At 35.9% G+C, this 25,190-nt stretch overlaps 1 protein-coding gene across 2 annotated transcripts; it reads right to left on the bottom strand.

Moving 5' to 3' along the window:
* Positions 1-3,534: 3,534 nt before the first annotated feature.
* LOC110443132 (methyltransferase-like protein 25) lies at positions 3,535-23,777 on the bottom strand. 2 transcript variants are annotated; one of them, XM_021487142.1, is made up of 10 exons: positions 23,680-23,777; positions 21,995-22,060; positions 21,538-21,759; positions 18,260-18,365; positions 15,797-16,618; positions 15,115-15,244; positions 13,134-13,225; positions 8,820-8,939; positions 7,926-7,999; positions 3,535-5,610 (listed from the first exon to the last, which is right to left on the bottom strand). In XM_021487142.1, the coding sequence occupies exons 1-10, from the start codon at positions 23,698-23,700 to the stop codon at positions 5,458-5,460; spliced, it is 1,806 nt and encodes a 601-aa protein (XP_021342817.1). In that variant the 5' UTR covers positions 23,701-23,777; the 3' UTR covers positions 3,535-5,457. The 2 variants fall into 2 exon arrangements, with proteins under 2 accessions (XP_021342817.1, XP_021342816.1); XM_021487141.1 differs by having other exon boundaries at positions 23,487-23,767.
* Positions 23,778-25,190: the final 1,413 nt, after the last annotated feature.

The raw sequence follows: 25,190 nt of genomic DNA, 5'->3' as shown, positions 1-25,190 counted from the left end.
TTCAAGGTTACTGGGTCCAAAGGGTCAAGGTCAAGTTTTGTATTTTTCACTGATGAACATTTTGTTATGACATTAAGAAGCAAAGTTGGTCGGAATTAAAGAATAAGTCAACTGACCAAAGATCAGGGCCACTGGGTTAATGGTCAAGGTCATTTGGGTCCAAATGTCAAAGACAAAATGGGTCTCTGACTTTGACCCTGGCTCTTGATGGAGAAGGTATATAAGGTGAAATAAAACAAATCAAATCTAACAAATGAGTATTGCACAAGTAATTACATTTCTGTTAGCCCAGCAAATATGGAGGTGGAAGGAAACACATCACATCTTAGTACATGCTAAATGTATATTTTGCTTCCTTGCGATTCTTTTTGAAGTCCAAATATCAGACGTCAAGCTCAGTTATATGGGCAGATTGCTTCTTGATGATTATGGGGGATATAATTGCCACAAGACGGGGCCCTTACTGACCTGTCAGTGTTCTAGTTTGCTTCTACTTTTACAGAATTTTCTCTTGGCCTAAAATTAGAAGTCGAAGAACTCTTGGCCTTTCTACTTGAGGTAGATTTCTTTTTATCGTTATTTTCTGACTTTTGGTTTTGGGGTAACTTCTTGTCTAGTAGCTTACTTCTTTGCTTTATTGTTAATATCTGACCCATTGTGCTATCAGATTGGGTTATGGAACAGTCTTTTTTGAGGTTTCCACAGGTTTGTGTGGACTACTCCCTGCTATACAGCCTCACATTCTACAGCAGAGGAAATAGCCTCCTCTAATGTTTCAGGGTAGCTTAACGTTACTGTTTTTTATTTCAAGGTTATTTAGACCGTTTATGAATTGATCTATTACTTGACACTCTAGGTAATGATAGGGTAAATCTGGACAGGCTAGTAATGCGGTCCTTCGTAAAGAATACCCAAAGTCCGAAGCTGACTTGACTTTACCCTGTTTTTGTCCCCTAAATGTACACCTATGGGCCACACTCCTCTTCTAAGGCTTGAATTTCTAAGCCCTACCGTTAGATTGCGTAGCAGCTTTTGGGTTGTGCCCATTAAACTCATACTTAGTTGATGGGCTTTTTCTGTGTCGGTCCAAGCATTCCAGGCAGCTACCTGTTCAAAGTGCACGAGATAGTCTTGCCAGTCACTACTGGTATCGTTAAATGTATCTGGATGTTTTTCTTTTCTATGCACCCTAAATCCTGACAAATGTTTGTAAGATTCTATCACTGATAGAACTTTCTACTCTTAAGAATCGAAATATTCCGCCTCATCATCATACAGATCGAGCGCTCGCCAGAATGGGCGTTGCCAAATGACCGACTTTTGAAAGCTTCTTTCCGATTGGCCAGTCCGCTGCAGAATGATACGTCACCAGTGCAGGTCACAAAGTAATTTACTACGTACTTTTGTACAAGGAAATACAATGTTTCTAAACATATAAGCGTAGTATATTTGTTAAGGTGTGTTATAATGGGGATAGTTCGTTGCTTTTCGTGTCTATAATGGCAATTAGAACATGAAATTTGGTTTAAACTTTCAACCTATCGGTCTCGAGTTCCAACCCAAATTTCATCCCTAGTTGAAAATACCCAAATTAATATCGACACAATCCAATCATTTGTGACGATTGATATTCCCCGATGGCCTCTGTTTCACCGGAAGTTAATCTCTCACTTCATGATACATCCAAATCTGTCGCAGAATCTTACTTTTTTCGATCAAATTTCTCAAAACTGCAGTTATATAAGGATTTTCAGTCGTTTTATACTGACGGTACGAAATATAATCATAGTTGCCGCGGCGCCTAGCATAAAATACTACTGCTGGATGACGGCTGCGCAATGATGCGTCAATATTCTCCGCAGAAGCCCATGCTATTTATCTCGGCCTCAAATCACATAATGTACCGCAATCAGTTGTCTATTATCATTTTCTATCTGTTCTACAGAGCCGTCGAAAAAGAAATTGAAGAATATCTCAATTAGAAAAATCTTACATACATAAAATTTCCTCAAAATGTCATATTATATCTTGCTGGGTTCCCGGACATGTAGGGATACAAGGTAATGCAAAGGCAGATCGTGCCGTGAAAGCAGAACTAGTTCTGCCACCTGAAGTTTGTTGCCCTTCATCCTAGCATGCTTCTGACAACAACCTTGGTAGCCCTTAATCCTAGTATGCTACTGACTAAATATCAGCACCCTGGGCATTTTGGTTATTCAGAAGAAGTTGTTTAAAGTTTTTAACATATTTGACCCCTGTGACCTTGAATATGGGTGAAGCTCATGCATTTGAACAAACTTTGTAGCCTTTCATCTCAGCATGCTACTGGACAAATATCATCATCCTGTGCATTTTGGTTATTCAGAAGAAGTTGTTTAATGTTTTTCACATAACAATTGACCCCTGTGACCTTGAATATAATTGAAGGTCATTCATTTGAACAAACTTGATAGCCCTTTACCCTAGCATGCTACTGGCCAAATATCATCACCCTGTGCATTTTGGTTATTCAGAAGAAGTTGTGTAATGTTTTTAACATATTTGACCCCTGTGACCTTGAATATGGGTGAAGGTCATGTATTTGAACAAACTTTGTAGCCCTTTATCTCAGCATGCTACTGGCCAAATATCATTACCCTGGGCATTTTGGTTATTCAAAAGTTGTTTAAAAGTTTTTAACATATTTGACCCCTGTGACCTTCAATATGGGTTAAGGTCATTCATTTGAACAAACTTTGTAGCCCTTCATGTCAGCATGCTATTGGCCAAATATCATCACCCATGGCATTTTGGTTATTGAGAAGAAGTTGTTTAAAGGTTTTTTTAAGACAATTGACCCTGTGACCTTGAATATAATTGAAGGTTATTCATTTCAACAAACTCGGTAGCCCTTCACCCAAGCATACTACTGGCCAAATATCATCTCTCTGGGCAGTTTGGTTATCAAGAAGAAGATGTTTAAAGTTTTTAACATATTTGACCCCTGTGACCTTGAAAATGGGTGAAGGTCATTAATTTGAACAAACTTTGTAGCCCTTCATCCAAGTTTGCTTCTGGCCAAATATTGACACCCTAGGCCTTTCGGTTATTAAGAAGTCGTTGAAAAGTAAAATATTGATGCCAGACGCCGGACGGACGCCGCGCCACGGCATAAGCTCACTTGGCACTTCGTGCCAGGTCAGCTAAAAATCATCCTGGTCCTTTTCGTTATTCTTTAGAAGTTGTTTAAAGGTTTTTTAGACGATTTTTAGAAGAAGATGTTTATGTTTTTTACATATTGAATCCTTGAGACCTTGAAAATGAGTGAAGGTCATTCATCCCAGCACGATACTGGCCAAATATCATCACCCTTGGCATTTTTGGTTTTTAAGAAGTTGTTTAAAGTGAAATATTGACGATGGAGGCCGCGCCACGATATAAGCTCACTTTGCCCTTTGGGCCAGGTGAGTTAAATATAGTTAAGCGTGGTAAAATGACATTATTTCATTACTCTTCCTCGTTTCAAAATACCTTGGACACAACAAAAGCTTGGACCAAAGAGGTTTATTTGAAATATATTTGGTCTGAAAGACAATCTCAGATGTGGACCAACAGTTACATAAGTACCTTGCATATACATGAAAGTGCACATACAAATGTTAGGTTATAAATGATTAAATGTGACAATTTCAGTTTGAATCACGACTTAAAAAGGCTGATACAAATATGTACGCAATAAATATTAGTAAATAAACAAAGTTTGTAATCAACTTGAATGAGATATGGACAGGAGATATACTGCCAAATTCACTTAACAGTGAACGCGAGGAAGCAACCACCCCTGTAATTTGGGGAGTGAGAGAGTTAACAACTGCATGATCGTACGATGCGACTAATAAAAAAAAAATGCAGCATTTGGCCCTCTACTTGGTAACAAAAAAGCGAAGGCAGTGGGTTCTGTTACCACGCCTGGACATTACAAAGTCAACTGATAGTTGTATTCCCTGCTTAACGTTCAGCATTCAGGGTAATGCCAACAACTGGTTCATTAGGCATGATATTTAGTGAGATAGCACTATAAAGTCGGCATCAGACCCGCGCTAGCTCAAGGAGGCAAATACACCAACATACCCTGTCTCCAGCACACATATACACATGTACGCTTTCACAGCATACATGGAGGCATGTCCATTTATGACCTTAGTTGTTCATAGGACGTTCAACCCTATAAACCGAAACCAAATCATTGGCATAAACAAGTTAATTATTTTACATGTATTCAAACGCAGTTACTTTTCAGGATATAAACTACGGTTTGGTTTATTATTGTTTAACATCCTATCAACAGTTATGGTCATTTAAGGCTGGCCTCCCCTGTGTGTAAGATGCATGGGTGTGTTTTGGGAGGCTGCAATCTGTTCATGTATGTCTCCTTGTAATAGTGCGGAATATATGCAGACCTTATAGTGCTACCCCACTGAAACATACTGCTGAAGACACCCAGCAGGACACCTCACCCGGTCACATTACACTGACAACAGGCGAACCAGTCGTCCCACTCCTAAATTAAGGAGCGTTAAGCAGGAGTAGTAACTACGGATTAACAGGTATTTCTGATCTTAATTGAGAATTTTTTTTTGAATGGCTTTTCTTCAGCATAAAGCAAGCAGTTCAAGTATTTTAACTTTATGAATATAACTGGTTTTACAGCTGTATACATCATACTGGTGAACAAAAACTGCCTCTAGGCCATTTTATTTTTCAAATTGGTCTCCAAAAAAAAATGTAAAACTATAAACCAAGATAAAATTACATATCAAATTGTAGAAGGTTTCCTCCAGTAGTTTCTGTGAAATAACGAGAACCCTTTGTTTTTTGAATCCGAGATAGCCGCCTTTTGGTAATCGCGGTTTTCAGATCGAAATTTACATGCACAACAAGAGACCAATAGGAACATAAATATACAGTTTTAGATAGATCCTTCCTGTTATTTCTGAAAATCTGCCTTTTGGCCGTCTTGGTTTTCTGATCAGTCTCAATATTTGATTAGCGTCACTAGGGACCATTGGTAACTTTCATGCGGAGTTGCTTAGAAACAGCGCTTAAAAATAATAATTGTCAAAAACAAGTTTTCAAAGTTAATTTTTAACTTGAACTATATATGAGAGGCAACTACAGTTAAACACAAAATATGGTTTGAAATTAATTTTACCACATGTGAACAATACTCAAGAATGAGATAAGGTTTGATTTCTTTCTCATTTTGATCTTCACTAAAAGTAACAACAAAAAGTCAAAATAAAATCATATTTGAAATTCTTTGGCTGCCTTGGAAACTTCATAGATTAAGAAACACAATCAAAATTCAAAATGGTTCAATCATGTTGAACCAAAATAGCAGTTGTATTAATTTTTGAGAAAATGTATTTAATAGTTATTCAAAAGAGTTAATATTGCATTACAAACGCTCACAAGACATTATTTCACAGATATTAAAGCTAAATTTCTAGGGGAGATAATTTCATCAAAGATTGGTACGATTTCAGCTGTAATATCATGGTCGTGTAAATACTGGGCTCGGTCTGTGTTGATCAGTCCCTCTAACACCGGCTGTAACAAATACTGGAGTGCCTGTAACAGAATAGTCAACTTAAGTCTCCGCACTTTGGAATATTGGCACTGTTTTTAATGTTTTGAAAAGGATAATTCTTGTGTAATAAAGTCAGATTTTTCCAAGTGGCATGGTTAATGCATAAAAGATATGTTTTAATCAATATATTTAGGCTTCTCTAAATCAACTGAAATCAATTTGTAGTTATGATGTAGGACAACCACATGAATCTATCTTATTTAAAATCTAGAGTAATTATTATAAAAGTTGTTTTCTCTAAAAAGCAAATCCCGGTTTCTGAAACTCGATTTAGAAATTATTGGTTTTCACTGATGTGTTTTGAGTCATGAATTTATTTTAACGATAAGTGCTGATCCAGAATAAAATATATCTACAAGGAAATTTTCAGAAAAAAGATACCAACCCAAAGACGTAAATTTACAACTTTTACCTTGTATTAATTATACTTTCATGCATATATTAATGACTGATGATCAATGAAAGTAAAACGGACGATTGTAATCAAACATGAAATAGAAAAAAATAACTGAAGTATCAACAAAATTTAATCATAAAAGAAAAGAGACTGAAATCTTATACTGACTCAATATACTTCATCTACCAACATTTCTTACAGTCAAAGACTCAATATACTTTATCTACTAACATTACTTACTGTCAAAGGATCAATACCCTTCATCTACCAACATTACTTATACTGTCAAAGGCTCAATATACTTCATCTACCAACATTACTTACTGTCAAAGGCTCAAGAGACTTCATCTATCAACATTACTTATACTGTCAAAGGCTCAATATACTTCATCTACCAACATTACTTACTGTCAAAGGCTCAATATACTTCATCTACCAGCATTACTTACTGTCAAAGGCTCAATATACTTCATCTATCATCATTACTTACTGTCAAAGGCTCAAGATACTTCATCTATCAACATTACTTATACTGTCAAAGGCTCAACATACTCCATCTACTAACATTACTTACTGTCAAAGACTCAACATACTCCATCTACCAACATTACTTACTGTCAAAGACTCAATATACTTCATCTACCAACATAACTTACTGTCAAAGACTCAACATACTCCATCTACCAACATTACTTACTGTCAAAGACTCAACCTACTCCATCTACCAACATTACTTACTGTCAAAGACTCAATATACTCCATCTACTAACATTGCTTACTGTCAAAGACTCAATATACTACATCTACCAGCATTACTTACTGTCAAAGGCTCAACATTCTCCATCTACTAACATTACTTACTGACAAAGTCTCAACATTCTCCATCTACCAACATTCCTTACTGAATATACTCCATCTACCAACATTCCTTACTGAATATACTCCATCTACCAGCATGACTTACTGTCAAAGACTCAATATAATCCATCTACTAACATTGCTTACTGTCAAATACTCAATATACTCCATCTACTAACATTCCTTACTGTCAAAGACTCAATATACTACATCTACCAGCATTACTTACTGTCAAAGGCTCAATATACTTCATCTATCATCATTACTTACTGTCAAAGGCTCAACATTCTCCATCTACTAACATTACTTACTGTCAAAGGCTCAATATACTTCATCTACCATCATTACTTACTGTCAAAGGCTCAATATACTTCATCTATCATCATTACTTACTGTCAAAGGCTCAACATTCTCCATCTACTAACATTACTTACTGTCAAAGACTGAATATACTCCATCTACCGACATTGCTTACTGTCAAAGACTCAATATACTCCATCTACTAACATTACTTACTGTCAAAGACTCAATATACTCCATCTACCAACATTGCTTACTGAATATACTCCATCTACCAACATTGCTTACTGTCAAAGACTCAATATACTCCATCTACTAACATTGCTCACTGTCAAAGACTCAATATCCTCCATCTACTAACATTACTTACTGGCAAAGGCTCAATATACTCCATATACCAACATCACTTACTGTCAAAGACTGAATATACTCCATCTACCAGCATTACTTACTGTTAAAGACTCAATATACTTTATCTACTAACATTGCTTACTGCCAAAGACTCAATATACTCCATATACTAACATTACTTACTGGCAAAGGCTCAATATACTTCATCTACCATCATTACTTACTGTCAAAGACTCAATATACTCCATCTACCAACATCACTTACTGTCAAAGACTCAATATACTCCATCTACCAACACTACTTACTGTCAAAGGCTCAATATACTTCATCTATCATCATTACTTACTGTCAAAGACACAATATATACTCCATCTACCAATATTACTTACTGTCAAAGGCTCAATATACTTCATCTTATCTTTATATTTCTCAAACAGGCCGTTCAGTTCTTCCCTGTCTATACCTGCAAAATTATTAGTTTTGATCTCATTATGTTTAAAAACAAACAGCAAAGTGGATTCATGACTAAACATCAACATAAATTGCTAATACAGTAACATTACAGATCAAGGAATCTTTAAAATCACTGGTCAAATTAATGAATGTAACAGCTAGCCCACCACCACCCCGAACACGCACAACTCCTAAGTCCTCGCCTCAATTCCCATCCTCAACCCCACCTCCACAGAATATAGGATGACACATCAAGAAATACACATTACGTGTATATGCTTGATGAATCCGCATTTCTGTTTATAGAGATTGCTTTCTAACTCCATCAGCTTATGTCTTACTACAGAGTACTTGCTGCTGATGACTTTGACTTTACATGTTCGTTTTTATGTCAAGCGGGAATGTTATTTTGTTTACTTGCATTTGAACATGCAGAGGACAGTAATATTATCAGCCTTTATTCATTTCATTATGGTTTTATCATACATTCAACACAAAGTCTTGCCACTTCTGATACCATGTGACATTTAGACAGGTGAATACATGGCTACGCAGGCAAACAATAATACACTGAAACTTTGGGGCTATGGATCAGCCATCCCTGTATTTCATAATAGGATGCAAACACATAGATTGATGATGTCACAACATTATGTGTACACATCAAACTGTTATTTAAAGGATGCATGAACCTTACTTTTACATAAAACGTCACGAAGACAAGGGGGAACAATTCAAAGTCTGAAACTTTAAGTAGCTTTTTACATGACAATTATAGGAAGGGGTTATCTCCAGAGATGGACTTATTGCAGGATTAATACAGTGTATACCTGATTCCAGCCCCGCTTGGTGACCAAGACGACTACTGGCCGCATCAATGTAGGCTGTGAACGAGGAAAAGTCTGATTTTCTTGCTATCTTTCTGAACACCTTCGCACAACTTTGGGATTCTGAAATACAACAACAGGGTACTTACTGTAGTATATCACAATATCTTGTTAATCTAGGTTCAAGTAATTCATATTTTTTTCCAAATGATTACAATCCAAAATGAATATCCTTAATATATTGAATCGTTTTGACCTGGTGCAAAAAGAAAATTACAAGGCAAATTCAATTCACAGGTAAAACTGTCAAAGTGTCAATGTCAAATTGAATGTATTATATTATTAGTTTAATAATTTGATTTGACATGGACACAAATGTAAGATTACATTTGATCATTTGAAACAAAAAAAATCAACACAATGATGTGTTATCAGCTGACTATATACTATTTAAAATCCAAAGTACTCCGATCATAGTACATTTGTATTGTTGTTCTGCACAGTGCAAAGTAGTTCCAGATCTTTTTTTAAAAAGAACAATCCTTAAATGCAATAAAAATAACAATGACAAAAATAACCATTTCAAATTCATTTAGAATAACAGTATATGTATCATGTGGTATAGTAAATGTAACAGGAAAGAAAAAAGTGTGCTTCCAACAGGGTTCCTAGTCGGATGCTCTACCACTGAGCTAAAGGGAAATTCCTGCTAGCTCGAAGCTAGAAGGCGATCGTAATCCTTTGAACAATTAAAATCTGCAACACTAATCCACTCCCCATTTTTAAATGTGTTTGCCCTCAAACACCAAAACCCAGGTTCTAACTCCCTGTCACCACAAGGAAGGCCACATATATCATTTGTAACAGGAAAGAGAATGGTGTTTCCACCAGGGATCAAACTGTGATCCCTAGGTTCCTAGTCAGACGCTCTATAAGACATCTGGGTAAATATGGACAGAAGGGCAAGTACAGACAGTTCTTATATGAATCATACATAATCCATTACATATGATTAAATCAAACCCAACTAATTAACTTACTGAGATTGTTTTGACTCCGGTTATCAAAATGAGGATTTTATGTTGATTTCTTTTTACAAGCAAACATCTGGTATTAGAATTAACACAATTAAACATCTTAATAGACTGTCAATTTACATTTTGGACTCGCCAATATCACAAAACCTAGCGGCATGGCAGTTGAATGTCATTGCAGAAAGTCTGTGACAGGGGGCGGGGGGTAAGTTATAATTACAAAGTGCCCTGGTATGTTATATGCTGACAGGATAAGAGCATGAACTTGGAGCAGAACATGTGGCAATACCTGGCGAAATATTGTAACCAGTTTCTATAGTTTTATTGGTCGAGTGCATGATTAGAGTAACTTATGCCATGGTGCGGCGTCCATCGGCCGGCCAGCCGGCCGGCTACCGAGTTTGTTTAAATGAATGACCTTGACTTATATTCAAGGTCACTGGGTCAATTATCTTAAACAAGAGGCCCATGGGCCTTAATGGTCACCTGATGTATTTATACAGAGAGTTGATTTTGTTTTTAACAAGAACAGAAATATTATTCAGTGACAAAAAACAATAAAATCACCTTATTCAATATCTAGCATACATATTTAAGACTAGAAATATTTGAAACTAGCACCTCTGATTCTAAACAAGGAAAATGGAGTAATTTTAGCACACTGACTCCTTTGGGCCCCACCCTACAGCCCTTGGGGGTAGGGCTGGCTCAAAACTTTCAAAGTATCAAACTGTCAACTCAGGGTTATAATTCCAATCAAGTTATTAACATGTAATATTCAAAGTATCATTTGCCATTATAAATTATAATAAATCCCCCCCCCCTCTTTCCCCAGGGGGTAAACGTGAGACCCTAGGGTCATAAACCTTAAGACCCTTCCATCTATGAAAAGTGTTTGATTCTACCATATCTGGGTGTTGAGAAGAAGATTTTTGAAATTTCAGTCAATTCAACCCTTTTTGGCCCCACCCAATAGCCCTAGGGGGTCAGTCAGGGCTCATATGTGCATACCATCAAACTGCTACCCAATACTGATAATGCTAACCTAAACTGAATTACCTCCAATGGCAATTAAACAAATGTTGGTCCAAAATGTGATTTCCCTATATAAACTATAGTAAAGTTTACCTCCTCCCCAGGGGGAAACGTGAGACCCCAGGGTCAGTATTCTAGCTGTTTCAATTTTGAATGTGTTGAATTCCATGGATATTAACACTGCTGATTCAGTATTCTAGCTGTTTCAATTTTGAAAGTGTTGAATTCCATGGATATTAACACTGCTGATTCAGTATTCTAGCTGTTGAATTTTGAATGTGTTGAATTCCACGGATATTAACACTGTTGATTCAGTATTCTAGCTGTTTCAATTTTGAATGTGTTGAATTCCATGGACATTAACACTGCTGATTCAGTATTCTAGCTGTTGAAATTTGAATGTGTTGAATTCCACGGATATTAACACTGCTGATTCAGTATTCTAGCTGTTTCAATTTTGAATGTGTTGAATTCCATGGATATTAACACTGCTGATTCAGTATTATAGCTGTTGAATTTTGAATGTGTTGAATTCCATGGATATTAACACTCCTGATTCAGTATTCTAGCTGTTCAATTTTGAATGTGTTGAATTCCATGGATGTTAACACTGCTGATTCAGTATTCTAGTTGTTGAAATTTGAATGTGTTGAATTCCACGGATATTAACACTGCTGATTCAGTATTCTAGCTGTTTCAATTTTGAATGTGTTGAATTCCATGGATAGTAACACTCCTGATTCAGTATTCTAGCTATTCAATTTTGAATGTGTTGAATTCCATGTATATTAACACTGCTGATTCAGTATTCTAGTTGTTGAATTTTGAATGTGTTGAATTCCATGGATATTAACTCTGCTGATTCAGTATTCTAGCCGTTCAAATTTGAATTTGTTGAATTCCACGGATATTAACACTGCTGTTTCAGTATTCTAGCTGTTTCAATTTTAAATGTGTTGAATTCCACGGATATTAACACTGATGATTCAGTATTCTAGCTGTTTCAATTTTGAATGTGATGAATTCCATGGATATTAACACTGCTGATTCAGTTTTCTAGCTGTTGAATTTTGAATGTGTTGAATTCCATGGACATTAACACTGCTGATTCAGTATTCTAGCTGTTTCAATTTTGAATGTGTTGAATTCCATGGATATTAACTCTGCTGATTCAGTATTCTAGCCGTTCAAATTTGAATTTGTTGAATTCCACGGATATTAACACTGATGATTCAGTATTCTAGCTGTTTCAATTTTGAATGTGATGAATTCCATGGATATTAACACTGCTGATTCAGTTTTCTAGCTGTTGAATTTTGAATGTGTTGAATTCCATGGATACTAACACTGCTGATTCAGTATTCTAGCTGTTGAATTTTGAATGTGTTGAATTCCATGGATACTAACACTGCTGATTCAGTATTCTAGCTGTTCAATTTTGAATGTGTTGAATTCCATGGATACTAACACTGCTGATTCAGTATTCTAGCTGTTCAAATTTGCATGTGTTGAATTCCACGGATATTAACACTGATGATTCAGTATTCTAGCTGTTGAATTTTGAATGTGTTGAATTCCATGGATAGTAACACTCCTGATTCAGTATTCTAGCTATTCAATTTTGAATGTGTTGAATTCCATGGACATTAACACTGCTGATTCAGTATTCTAGCTGTTCAAATTTGCATGTGTTGAATTCCACGGATATTAACACTGCTGTTTCAGTATTCTAGCTGTTTCAATTTTAAATGTGTTGAATTCCACGGATATTAACTCTGCTGATTCAGTATTCTAGCTGTTCAATTTTGAATGTGTTGAATTCCATGGATATTAACACTGCTATTACAGGAATCTAGATGTTGAATTTTGCATGTGTTGGATTCTAAAAGTAGTAACACCACTGGTATTCTATATGTGTTGATTTAATATTATACAAAATAATGTGTGTTTGTTAATTTTGTTTTACCTATATCACTATATTACTTTCATCTGTTCTCTAGAACGTGATGTCACAACTGTGCAATAAGTGAAGCACTTATTAAACTGATGGGTAACTTATTGCATTGTTGGTAAAACATACAGCTTACTGGACACTTGTGACATCATCACTATGTTTTAAGGAAAGTTAAATCTTCTTAAACAAAGTATTAATTTTTAATGCAAACAAGATTTCATCATTCTGTGCTGTATATTAACAGAATCAGAATCAAGTTACAAGTACTTGTAGCGAGAGTTCCAGAACACTTACTTGTATGGGTGTACAACTCCAGAATTCCTCGGTATCCTACATTCTTGGTGTGGTAATCATGATCTTTGGCTGTCTGCTGACCCCAGCGACCCCTGAAGTCATATTTGTAAATCATTATTAACCATTTCCAGTGTTTGTATTATGTCATGAACATTGCTACTGCATTGTATTGTTTCCCTGATCCTACATGTAGCCAGAACAGCATTATAGAGATATCACAGGTTAGTTTAAGTGTATTCAAGGGGAACGAAATTGCATGGAACTTGGTAATACTTCCTGAAGCCTGCATATTTACTTTTGCCTACGAGTGAAAACTACTGTTAGTCCCCAAGCATTCCGACATTCTTCATAATCTAACCTTGGAGTTTTCTAGAGCTCTGCTTAATCTGACCCGAGTATTCTGTTGGCCTTCCTAACCTAAACATTAAACATCTCACTATCCTGTCTTATCAAACCCCTGAGTACTGTCATCCTGCCTAATTTCAGCATTAAGCTACAATCCAAATTTTGATAATAATTAATAATTTGAGGTTCTTATATACCACTTTATCACAACCTAGTTTGTAGGTCATCTCAAAGCGGTTCACAAATTATTACCCGTGGTTACAGGGCCTTTGCAACTAGCCAATATCTTTCTCAACTACCTTGGAAGCATAGAGCCGGTGCTGCAATTTCGGTGCTCACAGCTAGTATTCAACAATTCTAGCACTGCCCATTCACATACTAATTTACAGCTGAGTAGACTGGAACAAGCAGAGTAAAGTATCTTACTCAAAGATACAACACAGGGCCGTGTTGTGACGTGAACTGCAACCCTTCGGTCACGAGCCTGGCATCCTACCACTAGACTACCATGCCTCCATTGATGAAAAAATATGAGACCTGATTAGTTTGCCATCCTGCTTATTCTGACCCCTTAGTATTACAATGTCTAATCCAGCAACTGAGTACTTCAACACACTGTACATGTCTCATTGGTGTCAACCTCTGAAACCTATTATGAGGGAGATTTCCCTCATTCCACATTTCAAATGAGGGAGAAAGTTCGTGAAACACGACTGAAACTGCATGTTTGTTTAATTTGTCTTTCACATTTTATGTATCAAAATAACTCCAAAAAGCATTCATTTGATTCAGACACACCTGTTATGATCATCATTACACACACCCTGCAGTAACTAGGAGATCATTTGACCACAGGATGCGGATTTTCCAGAGTGATTGGTAAATTTTGGTCAAAATGAGGGAGTCTCCCTCCTAATGAGGGAGGTTTGACAGCTATGTTGTCTATTCAGGCATAATGCAATACCGACGTAACCCAAGCCGCCATGATGAGCCCTTCTCACTGATCGTAATTATGATCAATAAAAGGTATCTAATTATGTCTTTCACCAGGAGATATGCACCAGCTGTTACTAAACATTGAATTACTTATTAATTGATATGTTTTTGTGAGCAAGTAAATGTTTGATGTAAAATATTACTAAAATGAATTGATGTATGCCGATATGCGCACACGTGTGTGTCATGTGTAATCAGATAAGAAAACAAACAACAAATTACACATTTTACGTAGTTTCTTCTTGGTTTTTAATATCATTTTACATCAATGAAAAAAAAATCATAAGAAATATATTTTTTTTTAAATATTCAGAGATCGATTTTCGGAGCATGAACATGTTTTTTTTCCCAGATTTTTGGGTGCGCAAAATATTCGAGTAAAAGCTTTTTTCCCGATTGTCAGCCTCAAAAAGTACCTGCGCAAATTACATCGGTTTTTACGGTAATACTAATATTGATGAAAACTACACAATAGACCTGCAGATTCCGACATCCTATCTAGTCTGACCAATGTGTCCCACATGGTGTCAGATTATACAGGTTTTCATTGTACTTTTAATAATTCATGCTTTAATTCTCTTAAAGATTCGTTATTGAATATTTAATTGGTCTGCATTCCAATAAGCTAGTATACATGTACCTGGTCTCCTGAGCAGCTAATCGCATAGCAAATGTACTGAGGCTCCAGCCTGGGTTATCTCCCCTGAGTCTCTGGTAGATTTTAGCCGTTGCTGCAGTCATTGGGAAGTTGAATGGGATCTCATTTGTGGCTGAAACAATACACATACAATTAAAGTATGATGGGACTCTGAAACTGGGCATGTTTTCCCTCTTTTAACAGTAACTCTAGAAAACAGCTTTTCATTTCCTATCTCCTTGAAATCAGTGTTGACTTAATTATTTTAATAGGACGATAAGCTTACCATTAATTACCTGTATCTATTGTTCTGAAAACTATAAATATCTAAATTGCCCTAGAATGTTCTGCTACAGAATAACTAAAGGAATATTTTTATGCATAAGATCTGTGTGACATTCAAATTAGAGATGAAATCAGTCTTCATTTAACAAAAAATTATAAAACTTTTAAGGATATTGTGTGATAAAATTGATCTGAAATGGAAATTTAATTCTTTCATAGTGATCATTAATTCATTAAATTGATGGCAAACAATAGTTAAGTTAATATATGTATCAAATAGGGGTCATTGTAGTTATTTTTCAGATCAGTTTCAGAATAAGCCATATATGGTTTAAGCACTATAAATAATTTCAAAGGGTCGCATTCATTCTTTTTCAACAGACATGTTATAATCACTGACCTTTGACCTTCATTCTGTGATAACAGCAGCTGACACAGCACAGTCCTCTGACGAAGTCCAGACACCGGAAATACTCCATCATGGTAGGCGTGAGGTCACCGCAACAATGTAAACCAATCATAAGAGCCCTTGGTGAGGTCAAGGTCAAGGGCTTCACCGGTTGTGTCAAGGTCGACTGTGGATCTGATGCTTTGTCAACCATGTCATCACCACACTCACATCCACCATTGAAATCTGGGGAATGTCTCAAAACCTGAACTTGCGTTTCTAAATTTCTATTTTGCTGACAAGAGCTACAAACATCGGAAAACTCTGCCGGTTGTTTCAATGTCAAATTGTCAATTTCAATGTCACATGCCTTGCATCGCTCAAAATAAGGATTTTTTATTACGATTGTGTGGCCTTCATGCTGAGAATTATATTTACATTTCTGACAGGACTCCAGATAGCCTGTTGATACATTACTCACACAATCTTCATCACATCTACGACCTTCAACTGTCACTGATAGGGGTTGTTTCAAAACCAAATCATCACAGTCTGGTTGTTTCAAAACCAAATCATCACCGTCTGGTTGTTTCAAAACCAAATCATCAGAACCTGAAATATTCTGTACAAATGTTTTGTTATCACATACATCGTCGTCACATTTCCCATCATTCTCACTGTTTATACACGTTTCTGGTTTTCTCACAGACTTGTCGGTGGCGATGCTCTGACCTTTTACATGACATGTATTGTAAACCAGTTCTGAAAACTTGTCCCTATTTTCTTGACCTTTTTCCAGCTCAAAAGTCACATTCTGTATTCCATTATTGTGATCTGTAAAAGGAAGCAAGCACAAGTATAACAGTAGTTGTAATAGTGGTGATGATTTGTGATGTATTTATCGCTGCTATAATAGTGGTGATGATTTGTAATGTATTGATCACTGCTATAATAGTGGGGATGATTTGTAATGTATTTATCACTGCTTTAATAGTGGTGATGATTAGTAATGTATTTATCACTGCTTTAATAGTGGTGATGATTTGTAATGTATTGATCACTGCTATAATAGTGGGGATGATTTGTAATGTATTGATCACTGCTATAATAGTGGGGATGATTTGTAATGTATTTATCGCTACTATAATAGTGGTGATGATTTGTAATGCATTTATCACTGCTATAATAGTTGTGATGATTTGTGATGTATTTAGCGCTGCTATAATAGTGGTGATGATTTGTAATGTATTGATCACTGCTATAATAGTTGTGATGATGTGTAATGTATTTATCACCGCTATAATAGTGGTGATTATTTGTAATGTATTTATCACTGCTATAATAGTGCTTTGAACAGAATGTGTACATTATGCATATTTATCAAGGCCTTAATACTGACTTCACAAAGAAAACAATTCATAATCAGGCTACAGACTGTAAGACTGGAAATTTTCTCAGTATAGAAATGTTTGTGTAAATATCAATATTAACATGCAATTATTCATTATTTAGAGTATATAGAAAAACAGAACATATATATTTCAGAACTAGTGCCAATGCAGACATTTTAACACCATTAACTCATTCACCCCTGAAGACACATATGAACTCTTCTAATTCAAATGTTGGAATAGTCCAGCATGAAATTTCAGGGGTGAACAAGTTAACAGTTTAAAGGATCACAACATGAACATTTCCACACACAGAAATTCCACTTTTCAGTAACATTACTATAACAAGACTTGTATTTTTCAATTACTTCAAATGAAATTATCAAAAATTGGAATAAGCTGCTTAAAACCTAGAAGCTTTAATATTTACTATTCATTATATTATATCAAGTTATCTTTAAGGAACTGTCTCCGTATTACAAACTCTCTTCTCTGTCCCGTAAATGTCTAACCTGTATAACAGGCTGTCATCTCTACCCTTAAAATGTATTACCTGTTTTACAGGCTGTCATCTCTACCCTGTAAATGTCTTACCTGTTTTACAGACTCTCTTCTCTACCCCGTAAATGTGGTACCTGTATAACAGGCTGTCATCTCTACCCTTAAAATGTATTACCTGTTTTACAGGCTGTCATCTCTACCCTTTAAATGTCTTACCTGTTTTACAGACTCTCTTCTCTACCCTGTAAACGTCTTACCTGTATTACAGGCTGTCATCTCTACCCTGTAAATGTCTTACCTGTTTTACAGACTCTCTTCTCTACCCCGTAAATGTGGTACCTGTATTACAGGCTGTCATTTCTACCCTGTAAATGTCTTACTTGTATAACAGGCTATCATCTATACCCCGTAAATGTCTTACCTGTATTACAGACTCTCTTCTCTACCCTGTAATTGTCTTACCTGTTTTACAGACTCTTCTCTACCCTGTAAATGTCTTACCTGTATTACAGACTCTCTTCTCTACCCTGTAAATATCTTACCTGTTTTGCAGACTCTCTTCTCTACCCTGTAAATGTCTTACCTGTATGACAGACTCTCTTCTCCGCCCCAGAGGTGTGACACTGCTTACTCTCAAATCCAATGATTCTGTAACCAAACTGTTTTTGCAGTATTTGTCCCAGGTATCCCTGTACAGAAATATAACAGACTAGACATGGCACCAATTTCAATATTTTAAACACTCTCAAGCCAGAAAGGGATTAGAATGGTACGTTACTAAAGATGAATAAGATGAACATTGTGTATTGTATATGTAAGGAATGTTTATCAATTTTATTTCAGTTAGGAAATATATATTCAGCTGACCGAGTGACTCTCTCTCTTTCATGCATGTACATTTGGAGCTGAAAATGCACAGCCAGACCGGGGTTCAAACCAGGAATCCTTCCAACTCTAGACAGACACTCGACCAGTTGAGCTACCTGGACCCAGTCCAGTTCCACTACACATGCATTTAAGCATTTAAGTGTGTTATTTGGGCAGCTACAGCTTTTCAAGCAAACAAATCATAATATGCCCTAGTGTATTCATTGTTTTACATGCAAAGCTGTGTCATTCACATAGACTATGAATAGCAAAGTTTAATGCTTATATTTACTGATTTTGAAGTACATTTTGATATTACAGAAATAGAGGATCTGTCATAAGTTTCACTTCATATTAGATTTATGATACAAGTTTTGGATTTTTCATGTAGGCGAGCAAATATGAAAAATCCAAAACAAGTACATAATCTAGTATGAAGGGAAAGGAATGACAGGTTCTTTTTATCACATAATACAAAGTAACCTGTATAATTGTGTTAGGAAATGAATATTTTTACACTTGGCCGCCTCTGAAACAATGAAAATGGTGTCCACTTCACAATGATGTGACGTCACATCAATTGTTCCTAGTCAAGTGTCACTTCATTTCCGGAGTGATATTACACAAGTTACATTTAACATAATTTATGTGATGACACTGCATAACACAGTTTCCATATGATAAAGTAAAATATGCTTAATAAATTGCTGTATTCACTTTGAATCAGTGTATGCATCATGTATGCTTATTCAATGGAAGTCAGTGGTTTCCAATGTTACAATTATGATGCCATAATAATGATGACGTCTTTACATGGGCTATGACATTTATAGTTTACATGAAGCCATCTGAATTTCAAAAGGTTATATTGTGGCAATGCCATACCATGACAGTGGTAAATATTGTCGAATAAATAATGATGTATTGTGGTCTGGAATGAGTTTTCACTGACAGCTGTTATCCAGCATTTTTAATCTTGATCATTGTTTTCAAATTGTTTATGGGTACCATTACTTGCAGTTATAGAAGGTTCTCGGAATGTAGGTAAGTCCCACAGGAAAAGTACTCAAAATGTAGGTAAGTCCCACAGATAAAGTAATCAAAATGTAGGTAAGTCCCACAGAAAAAGTTCTCAAAATGTAGGTAAGTCCAACAGGAAAAGTACTGAAATTGAAGGTAAGTCCCACAGGAAAAGTACTGAAAATGTCGGTAAGTCCTTCAGATAAAGTACTGAAAATGTAGGTAAGTCCCACAGATAAAGGAATCAAAATGTAGGTAAGTCCCACAGAAAAAATACTCAAATGTAGGTAAGTCCCACAGAAAAAGTACTAAAAATGTAGGTAAGTCCCACAGAAAAAGTACTAAAAATGTAGGTAAGTCCCACAGGAAAAGTTCTCAAAATGTAGGTAAGTCCCACAGAAAAAGTATTCAAATGTAGGTAAGTCCCACAGAAAAAGTACGCAAAATGTAGGTAAGTCCAACAGGAAAAGTACTGAAATTGAAGGTAAGTCCCACAGGAAAAGTACTGAAAATGTCGGTAAGTCCTTCAGATAAAGTACTGAAAATGTAGGTAAGTCCCACAGATAAAGGAATCAAAATGTAGGTAAGTCCCACAGAAAAAGTACTAAAAATGTAGGTAAGTCCCACAGAAAAAGTGCTCAAATGTAGGTAAGTCCCACAGAAAAAGTACGCAAAATGTAGGTAAGTCCAACAGGAAAAGGACTGAAAATGTAGGTAAGTCCCACAGGAAAAGTACTAAGTACTCAAATGTAGGTAAGTCCCACAGAAAAAGTACTAAAAATGTAGGTAAGTCCCACAGAAAAAGTACTAAAAATGTAGGTAAGTCCCACAGAAAAAGTATTCAAATGTAGGTAAGTCCCACAGAAAAAGTACTAAAAATGTAGGTAAGTCCCACAGAAAAAGTGCTCAAATGTAGGTAAGTCCCACAGAAAAAGTACTAAAAATGTAGGTAAGTCCCACAGGAAAAGTACTCAAAATGCAGGTAAGTCCAACAGGAAAAGTACTGAAATTGAAGGTAAGTCCCACAGGAAAAGTACTGAAAATGGAGGTAAGTCCTTCAGATAAAGTACTGAAAATGTAGGGAAGTCCCACAGATAAAGTAATCAAAATGTAGGCAAGTCCCACAGAAAAAGTACTCAAAATGTAGGTAAGTCCAACAGGGAAAGTACTGAAAATGTAGGTAAGTCCCACAGATAAAGGAATCAAAATGTAGGTAAGTCCCACAGAAAAAGTACTCAAATGTAGGTAAGTCCCACAGAAAAAGTATTCAAATGTAGGTAAGTCCCACAGAAAAAGTATTCAAATGTAGGTAAGTCCCACAGAAAAAGTACTCAAAATGTAGGTAAGTCCAACAGGGAAAGTACTGAAAATGTAGGTAAGTCCCACAGATAAAGTAATCAAAATGTAGGCAAGTCCCACAGAAAAAGTACTCAAAATGTAGGTAAGTCCAACAGGGAAAGTACTGAAAATGTAGGTAAGTCCCACAGATAAAGTACTCAAAATGTAGGTAAGTCCCACAGATAAAGTAATGAAAATGTAGGTAAGTCCCACAGGAAAAGTGCTCAAAATGTAGGTAAATCCCACAGGAAAAGCACTCAAAATGTAGGTAAGTCCCACAGGAAAAGTACTCAAAATGCAGGTAAGTCCAACAGGAAAAGTACTGAAAATGTAGGTAAGTCCCACAGGAAAAGTACTGAAAATGTAGGTAAGTCCTTCAGATAAAGTACTGAAAATGTAGGTAAGTCCCACAGATAAAGTAATCAAAATGTAGGTAAGTCCCACAGGAAAAGTACTAAGTTCAGAACTCAAATGTCTGTGTCCCAAAAATTACTGAGACACGATGCAGAGTGCGTAAGTGAGTATCGAGGATGTAATTTTCTACCCAGGCCAACATGGGTGATTATATAAGTTTACGTGTGACAATTTCCACTTTTACAGAAACACAAGTCATGCCAACAATTACAAAGTACATACCAGTCCCGACCCGATATCCAGGATGACGTCACAGTCAGCTCTGCGTGCCACATCATGCACAACTGATGACATCAACGTCACTTCATGTTGTTTCTTTGGTGTCATGCCTCGTTGCATTTCATGGTCAATGGTAACAGAAGTTGTACCTTTCCTTGGTGACCTAGGTAGGGACAAGGTCAAGGCTGTTCTGATGAAATTTTTCAGAGAGTCTGGCCATTTGTCCTGAAATAAAATCAAATGAGAAAATTTAGTGTATTAATATGAACAGAGTGATACCATCGAACAATACAGAAAAAAACCTTTTGGTTAATTGGCTCTTTGTATTTTAATCAGGTCGAGATCTGTAAACTAACACCTGTCTTTAAGATAAGATTCAAAAGATGAAGGCTACATGCTTTAACAAGGTGCCTCAATGAGATTGAGAATTTAAGGTAGAATTTGTTTAGATATTACTTACCCTGATTTCTCCATAAGGCAATTTGTTGAGATCTTCTGTTGACAGATCTAGTAGTACATCACACCACTGAAATAGATTAAAGTACACCATACAGACAGCTGTAGCTTAAAATATAATTGATTTTGGAGATGTTTGCACTTTGTATGTTTAATTTGATCAAGAGTGATCTGACAAATTTTACATTTTTTCTCGTTCTGTAAAAAGACATAAAACAAAATTTGTACCTCATAGATGGTTTGTGGTTTATATCCTAAAAATTCCTATTAACAGCCATGGTAAATTTTTAAGGACGTGCCAGGTTTATGGTGGTGGAGGAAAGCCGAGGTTCCTGGGGAAAAACCACCGACCTACAGCCAGTACCTCATAGAGCAAAAGAAACACTGATTTACATGCACACACATTATTCATCGCTGAATAACAGGTGTTTTTAAGTTTCATTCTGTATATATAACAACAGTATTGATAATAATATTACAATTACAAATTGTGATTCAAGTGTTTTATTCTTATATATATATAAGGAAATGAATGGGTAAGGAGAGGTAGAAGTCGAAATTCTTATTTTGAAAAAAAAAAAAAACAGTTTGTTTAATACTTACAATTGTATTCTCCAATGGCAATGATGTATCCTTTGTGGGTTTAATTTGCATGAATTGGGAAATTATTATTAGACAAACAAAATATTTACTTGCGTTTCTGCTATCTTCCTCAGACAAAATGTGCATGTATAGGTAGCTAGGTACAATGTATGCATTTTTTTTATTTTGGAAAATATTTGTTCTATGTTAGTGTAACAGCTAAGGTATATATGAGGGGGACATACTACCTCAAGCTAGCATTTCGAGTAATGCAGTTTAACCTGGGGATTCGCTCACTAAGCTGTTCAGCAACGTCGAGCATGGTCAGTAGTTAAATGGTTGACCGCCTGCACGTTACACTTATATAGCAGTAGTTCTGACTTTAACAGTGCATATCACTAAATGCCAATAAACATTTTAGGGCAGACACATAAATCTGGGATAGGTAGATATAGGGTTAGTGGAAACACAAGATTTTGTGAAGAAAAAAAGACAATGACTTATTGATTTGGTGTATGTCAATAAAATCCAACACTGGTTTACCATGGATACTTCTATTTTTGGGCTAGAGGGAATTTTCCTTCCGCACAATCTGTAGAGTGGCAGACTGGGAAGCTGGGGTTCTGGGTTCGATCCCCAGTGGAAACACACTACTCTACTCTCTCCTGTAACACTACATGTTCAAAGAGGCAGGTATGTTGCCTTCTTTGGTCATTTCTTTACAATACATCATCTAAAAGACTAAAACCTATTTATTCAATTAAACGTTATATGTTACAACGTCATATTTAGGACGTTTGGGGATGTGGTTGATTTTAATTTCTGTCACAAAAAAAACGGACCGTCCATTGTGCCAAAGTATGGCCCTTAAAATCATTCCTGTCGTTTTAACTGTGGTGATGTTAAATACTCACCTCGTTTGGAATGTTTTCCCACACTCTGTCCACAAAGAACTTTGTAAGTTGAAAATTATAAACCCAATCATACTTTGCTAGAAATTTCAAGATGAGTTCGTGGTTGTAACTTTCCATTGTTACTGTGATTAGGAAGCAAGCGTCAATGTTTCCAACATTTACGATTAAATAATCATAATCGACACCGACATACATAATTATTAATCAGTGACATGACAAAATATTGTTGCAAATAGACGGTACTCAGTCGTATCAAGGAACAACACGATCAGCAGAAGAAATTTTACAAGCGTCTCGTTGACGTTGACCGCTACGCAAACATAGAATACAAAACCGGATAAATGTCCGGAATAACTGTTACAGAAGCACTCTATCTGTCACTATTTTTTTATATATTTTTTATATTATTTTTTATATATGTTAACACATTGAAAATGTACACTTTTCTAATTAATATCGATACGAATTGTGAATATATAGGCTATAGGCCTAAACCTATAAGATATATTTTAAGTCACGTTTTAAAGGGGCATCACGGTGAAGTAACTTTATTTTTTGTCTTTCTTTTCAAATACTACATAAACATATCAAGTGAGACTCCTTATGGAAAATAATGATCGGATTTGGCTGAAATAGATTCATAAAAATGATTAAATCTAAGAAAATCATCGGTATTTCTACCTGTCTGACCAACGTTTTGTTCAGGGATTTCCTTCTAGTAGCGCATGCGCATAGCACACCATTTATTTGTAAATAAAATGAGTGGCCGTGTGAAGTAAGCGAAACCGTGTCAGCTACGAAACGAAAAGTTGCCAAATGGTCAAAAGATAGCACAAGGAGTACGTTACGGAATCATTATTGCAGGTTGGCAGTATCCAAAGGAGAAAATAACTGCCGTAGCAGTTAGTACGGTGCATGTATTCTTCCGGATAGCCGGTTAAGCTGAAATGGAATCGACAGAAATGCTAGCGCTGTTTATGTTATGAATAAATATTTAAAACTATTAAGCACGCTAGTATCTTTGTCTGAGTTTGAACACAGATGAACTTAGTTTAATATGTTAATGGGAATGTATTGGAGAGAGTTTTCTTTGTGTTTCTATAATTATACAGTGGTTTATGCGAAAGGAATGGATAAGTGATTAGTTAGTTTAATTTGCCATGAGGCCCTCCAAGGGATAACTGTTGTGATGGCCCACGGCGTATTTTCTGGGTCACCGAGATACGTGTTATCTAAGTCCGTGGATTTACATAATTTATAATATTACCGGGTTCAATAAAATGGTATGATTTAATTATATTGCTGAATTAAACGATTATTTTTGTTTTTACATGCAAGATTTAAATTAGTATTAATATGAATACCCGGCCTCCTCTGCCCCGGCAATATATTAAAAAAAATCAGAAAGGTTTGTCCAGGGACAGTATATATACGTCCCTGGTTTGTCCCTTGTTGTACGGAAGGTGTTTAGCCCCGTACCATCTGTACCGGCCACATTTCGGTGCTAAATTCAATATATATTTAAATATATTTACATGCAAGATTTACCTATTATCATTGTTGACATTTAATTGTAAATGTATGACGGGAGAAGGCTGTGATAAATTGTAAAAACTTGTGCCCCATCCCTTGTTTAATTTTATTGGCAACAAATTTATGTTTAAAGCTAAATAAATTTAAATTCTGAACATTGGCAAGTGTGCA

This window comes from Mizuhopecten yessoensis, unplaced genomic scaffold, assembly GCF_002113885.1.
Source record: "Mizuhopecten yessoensis strain PY_sf001 unplaced genomic scaffold, ASM211388v2 scaffold716327, whole genome shotgun sequence".
NCBI lineage: Eukaryota > Metazoa > Mollusca > Bivalvia > Pectinida > Pectinidae > Mizuhopecten > Mizuhopecten yessoensis.
Note: the sequence above shows the minus strand (reverse complement) of the source record. Positions and strands in the feature narration are given on the sequence as shown.

What these genes read in the sequence shown, in the direction of transcription:
- LOC110443132 (XM_021487141.1), bottom strand. Translation starts at nt 23,681, where the DNA reads ATGTATGTCGGTGTCGATTATGATTATTTAATCGTAAATGTTGGAAAC. An exon ending in GGGAAAACATTCCAAACGAG is followed by an intron (nt 22,061 to 23,486) that starts GTGAGTATTTAA and finishes AATCTATTTCAG; the next exon opens with TGGTGTGATGTACTACTAGA. An exon ending in GAAGAGAGTCTGTCATACAG is followed by an intron (nt 16,619 to 18,259) that starts GTAAGACATTTA and finishes TTCCTTTTACAG; the next exon opens with ATCACAATAATGGAATACAG.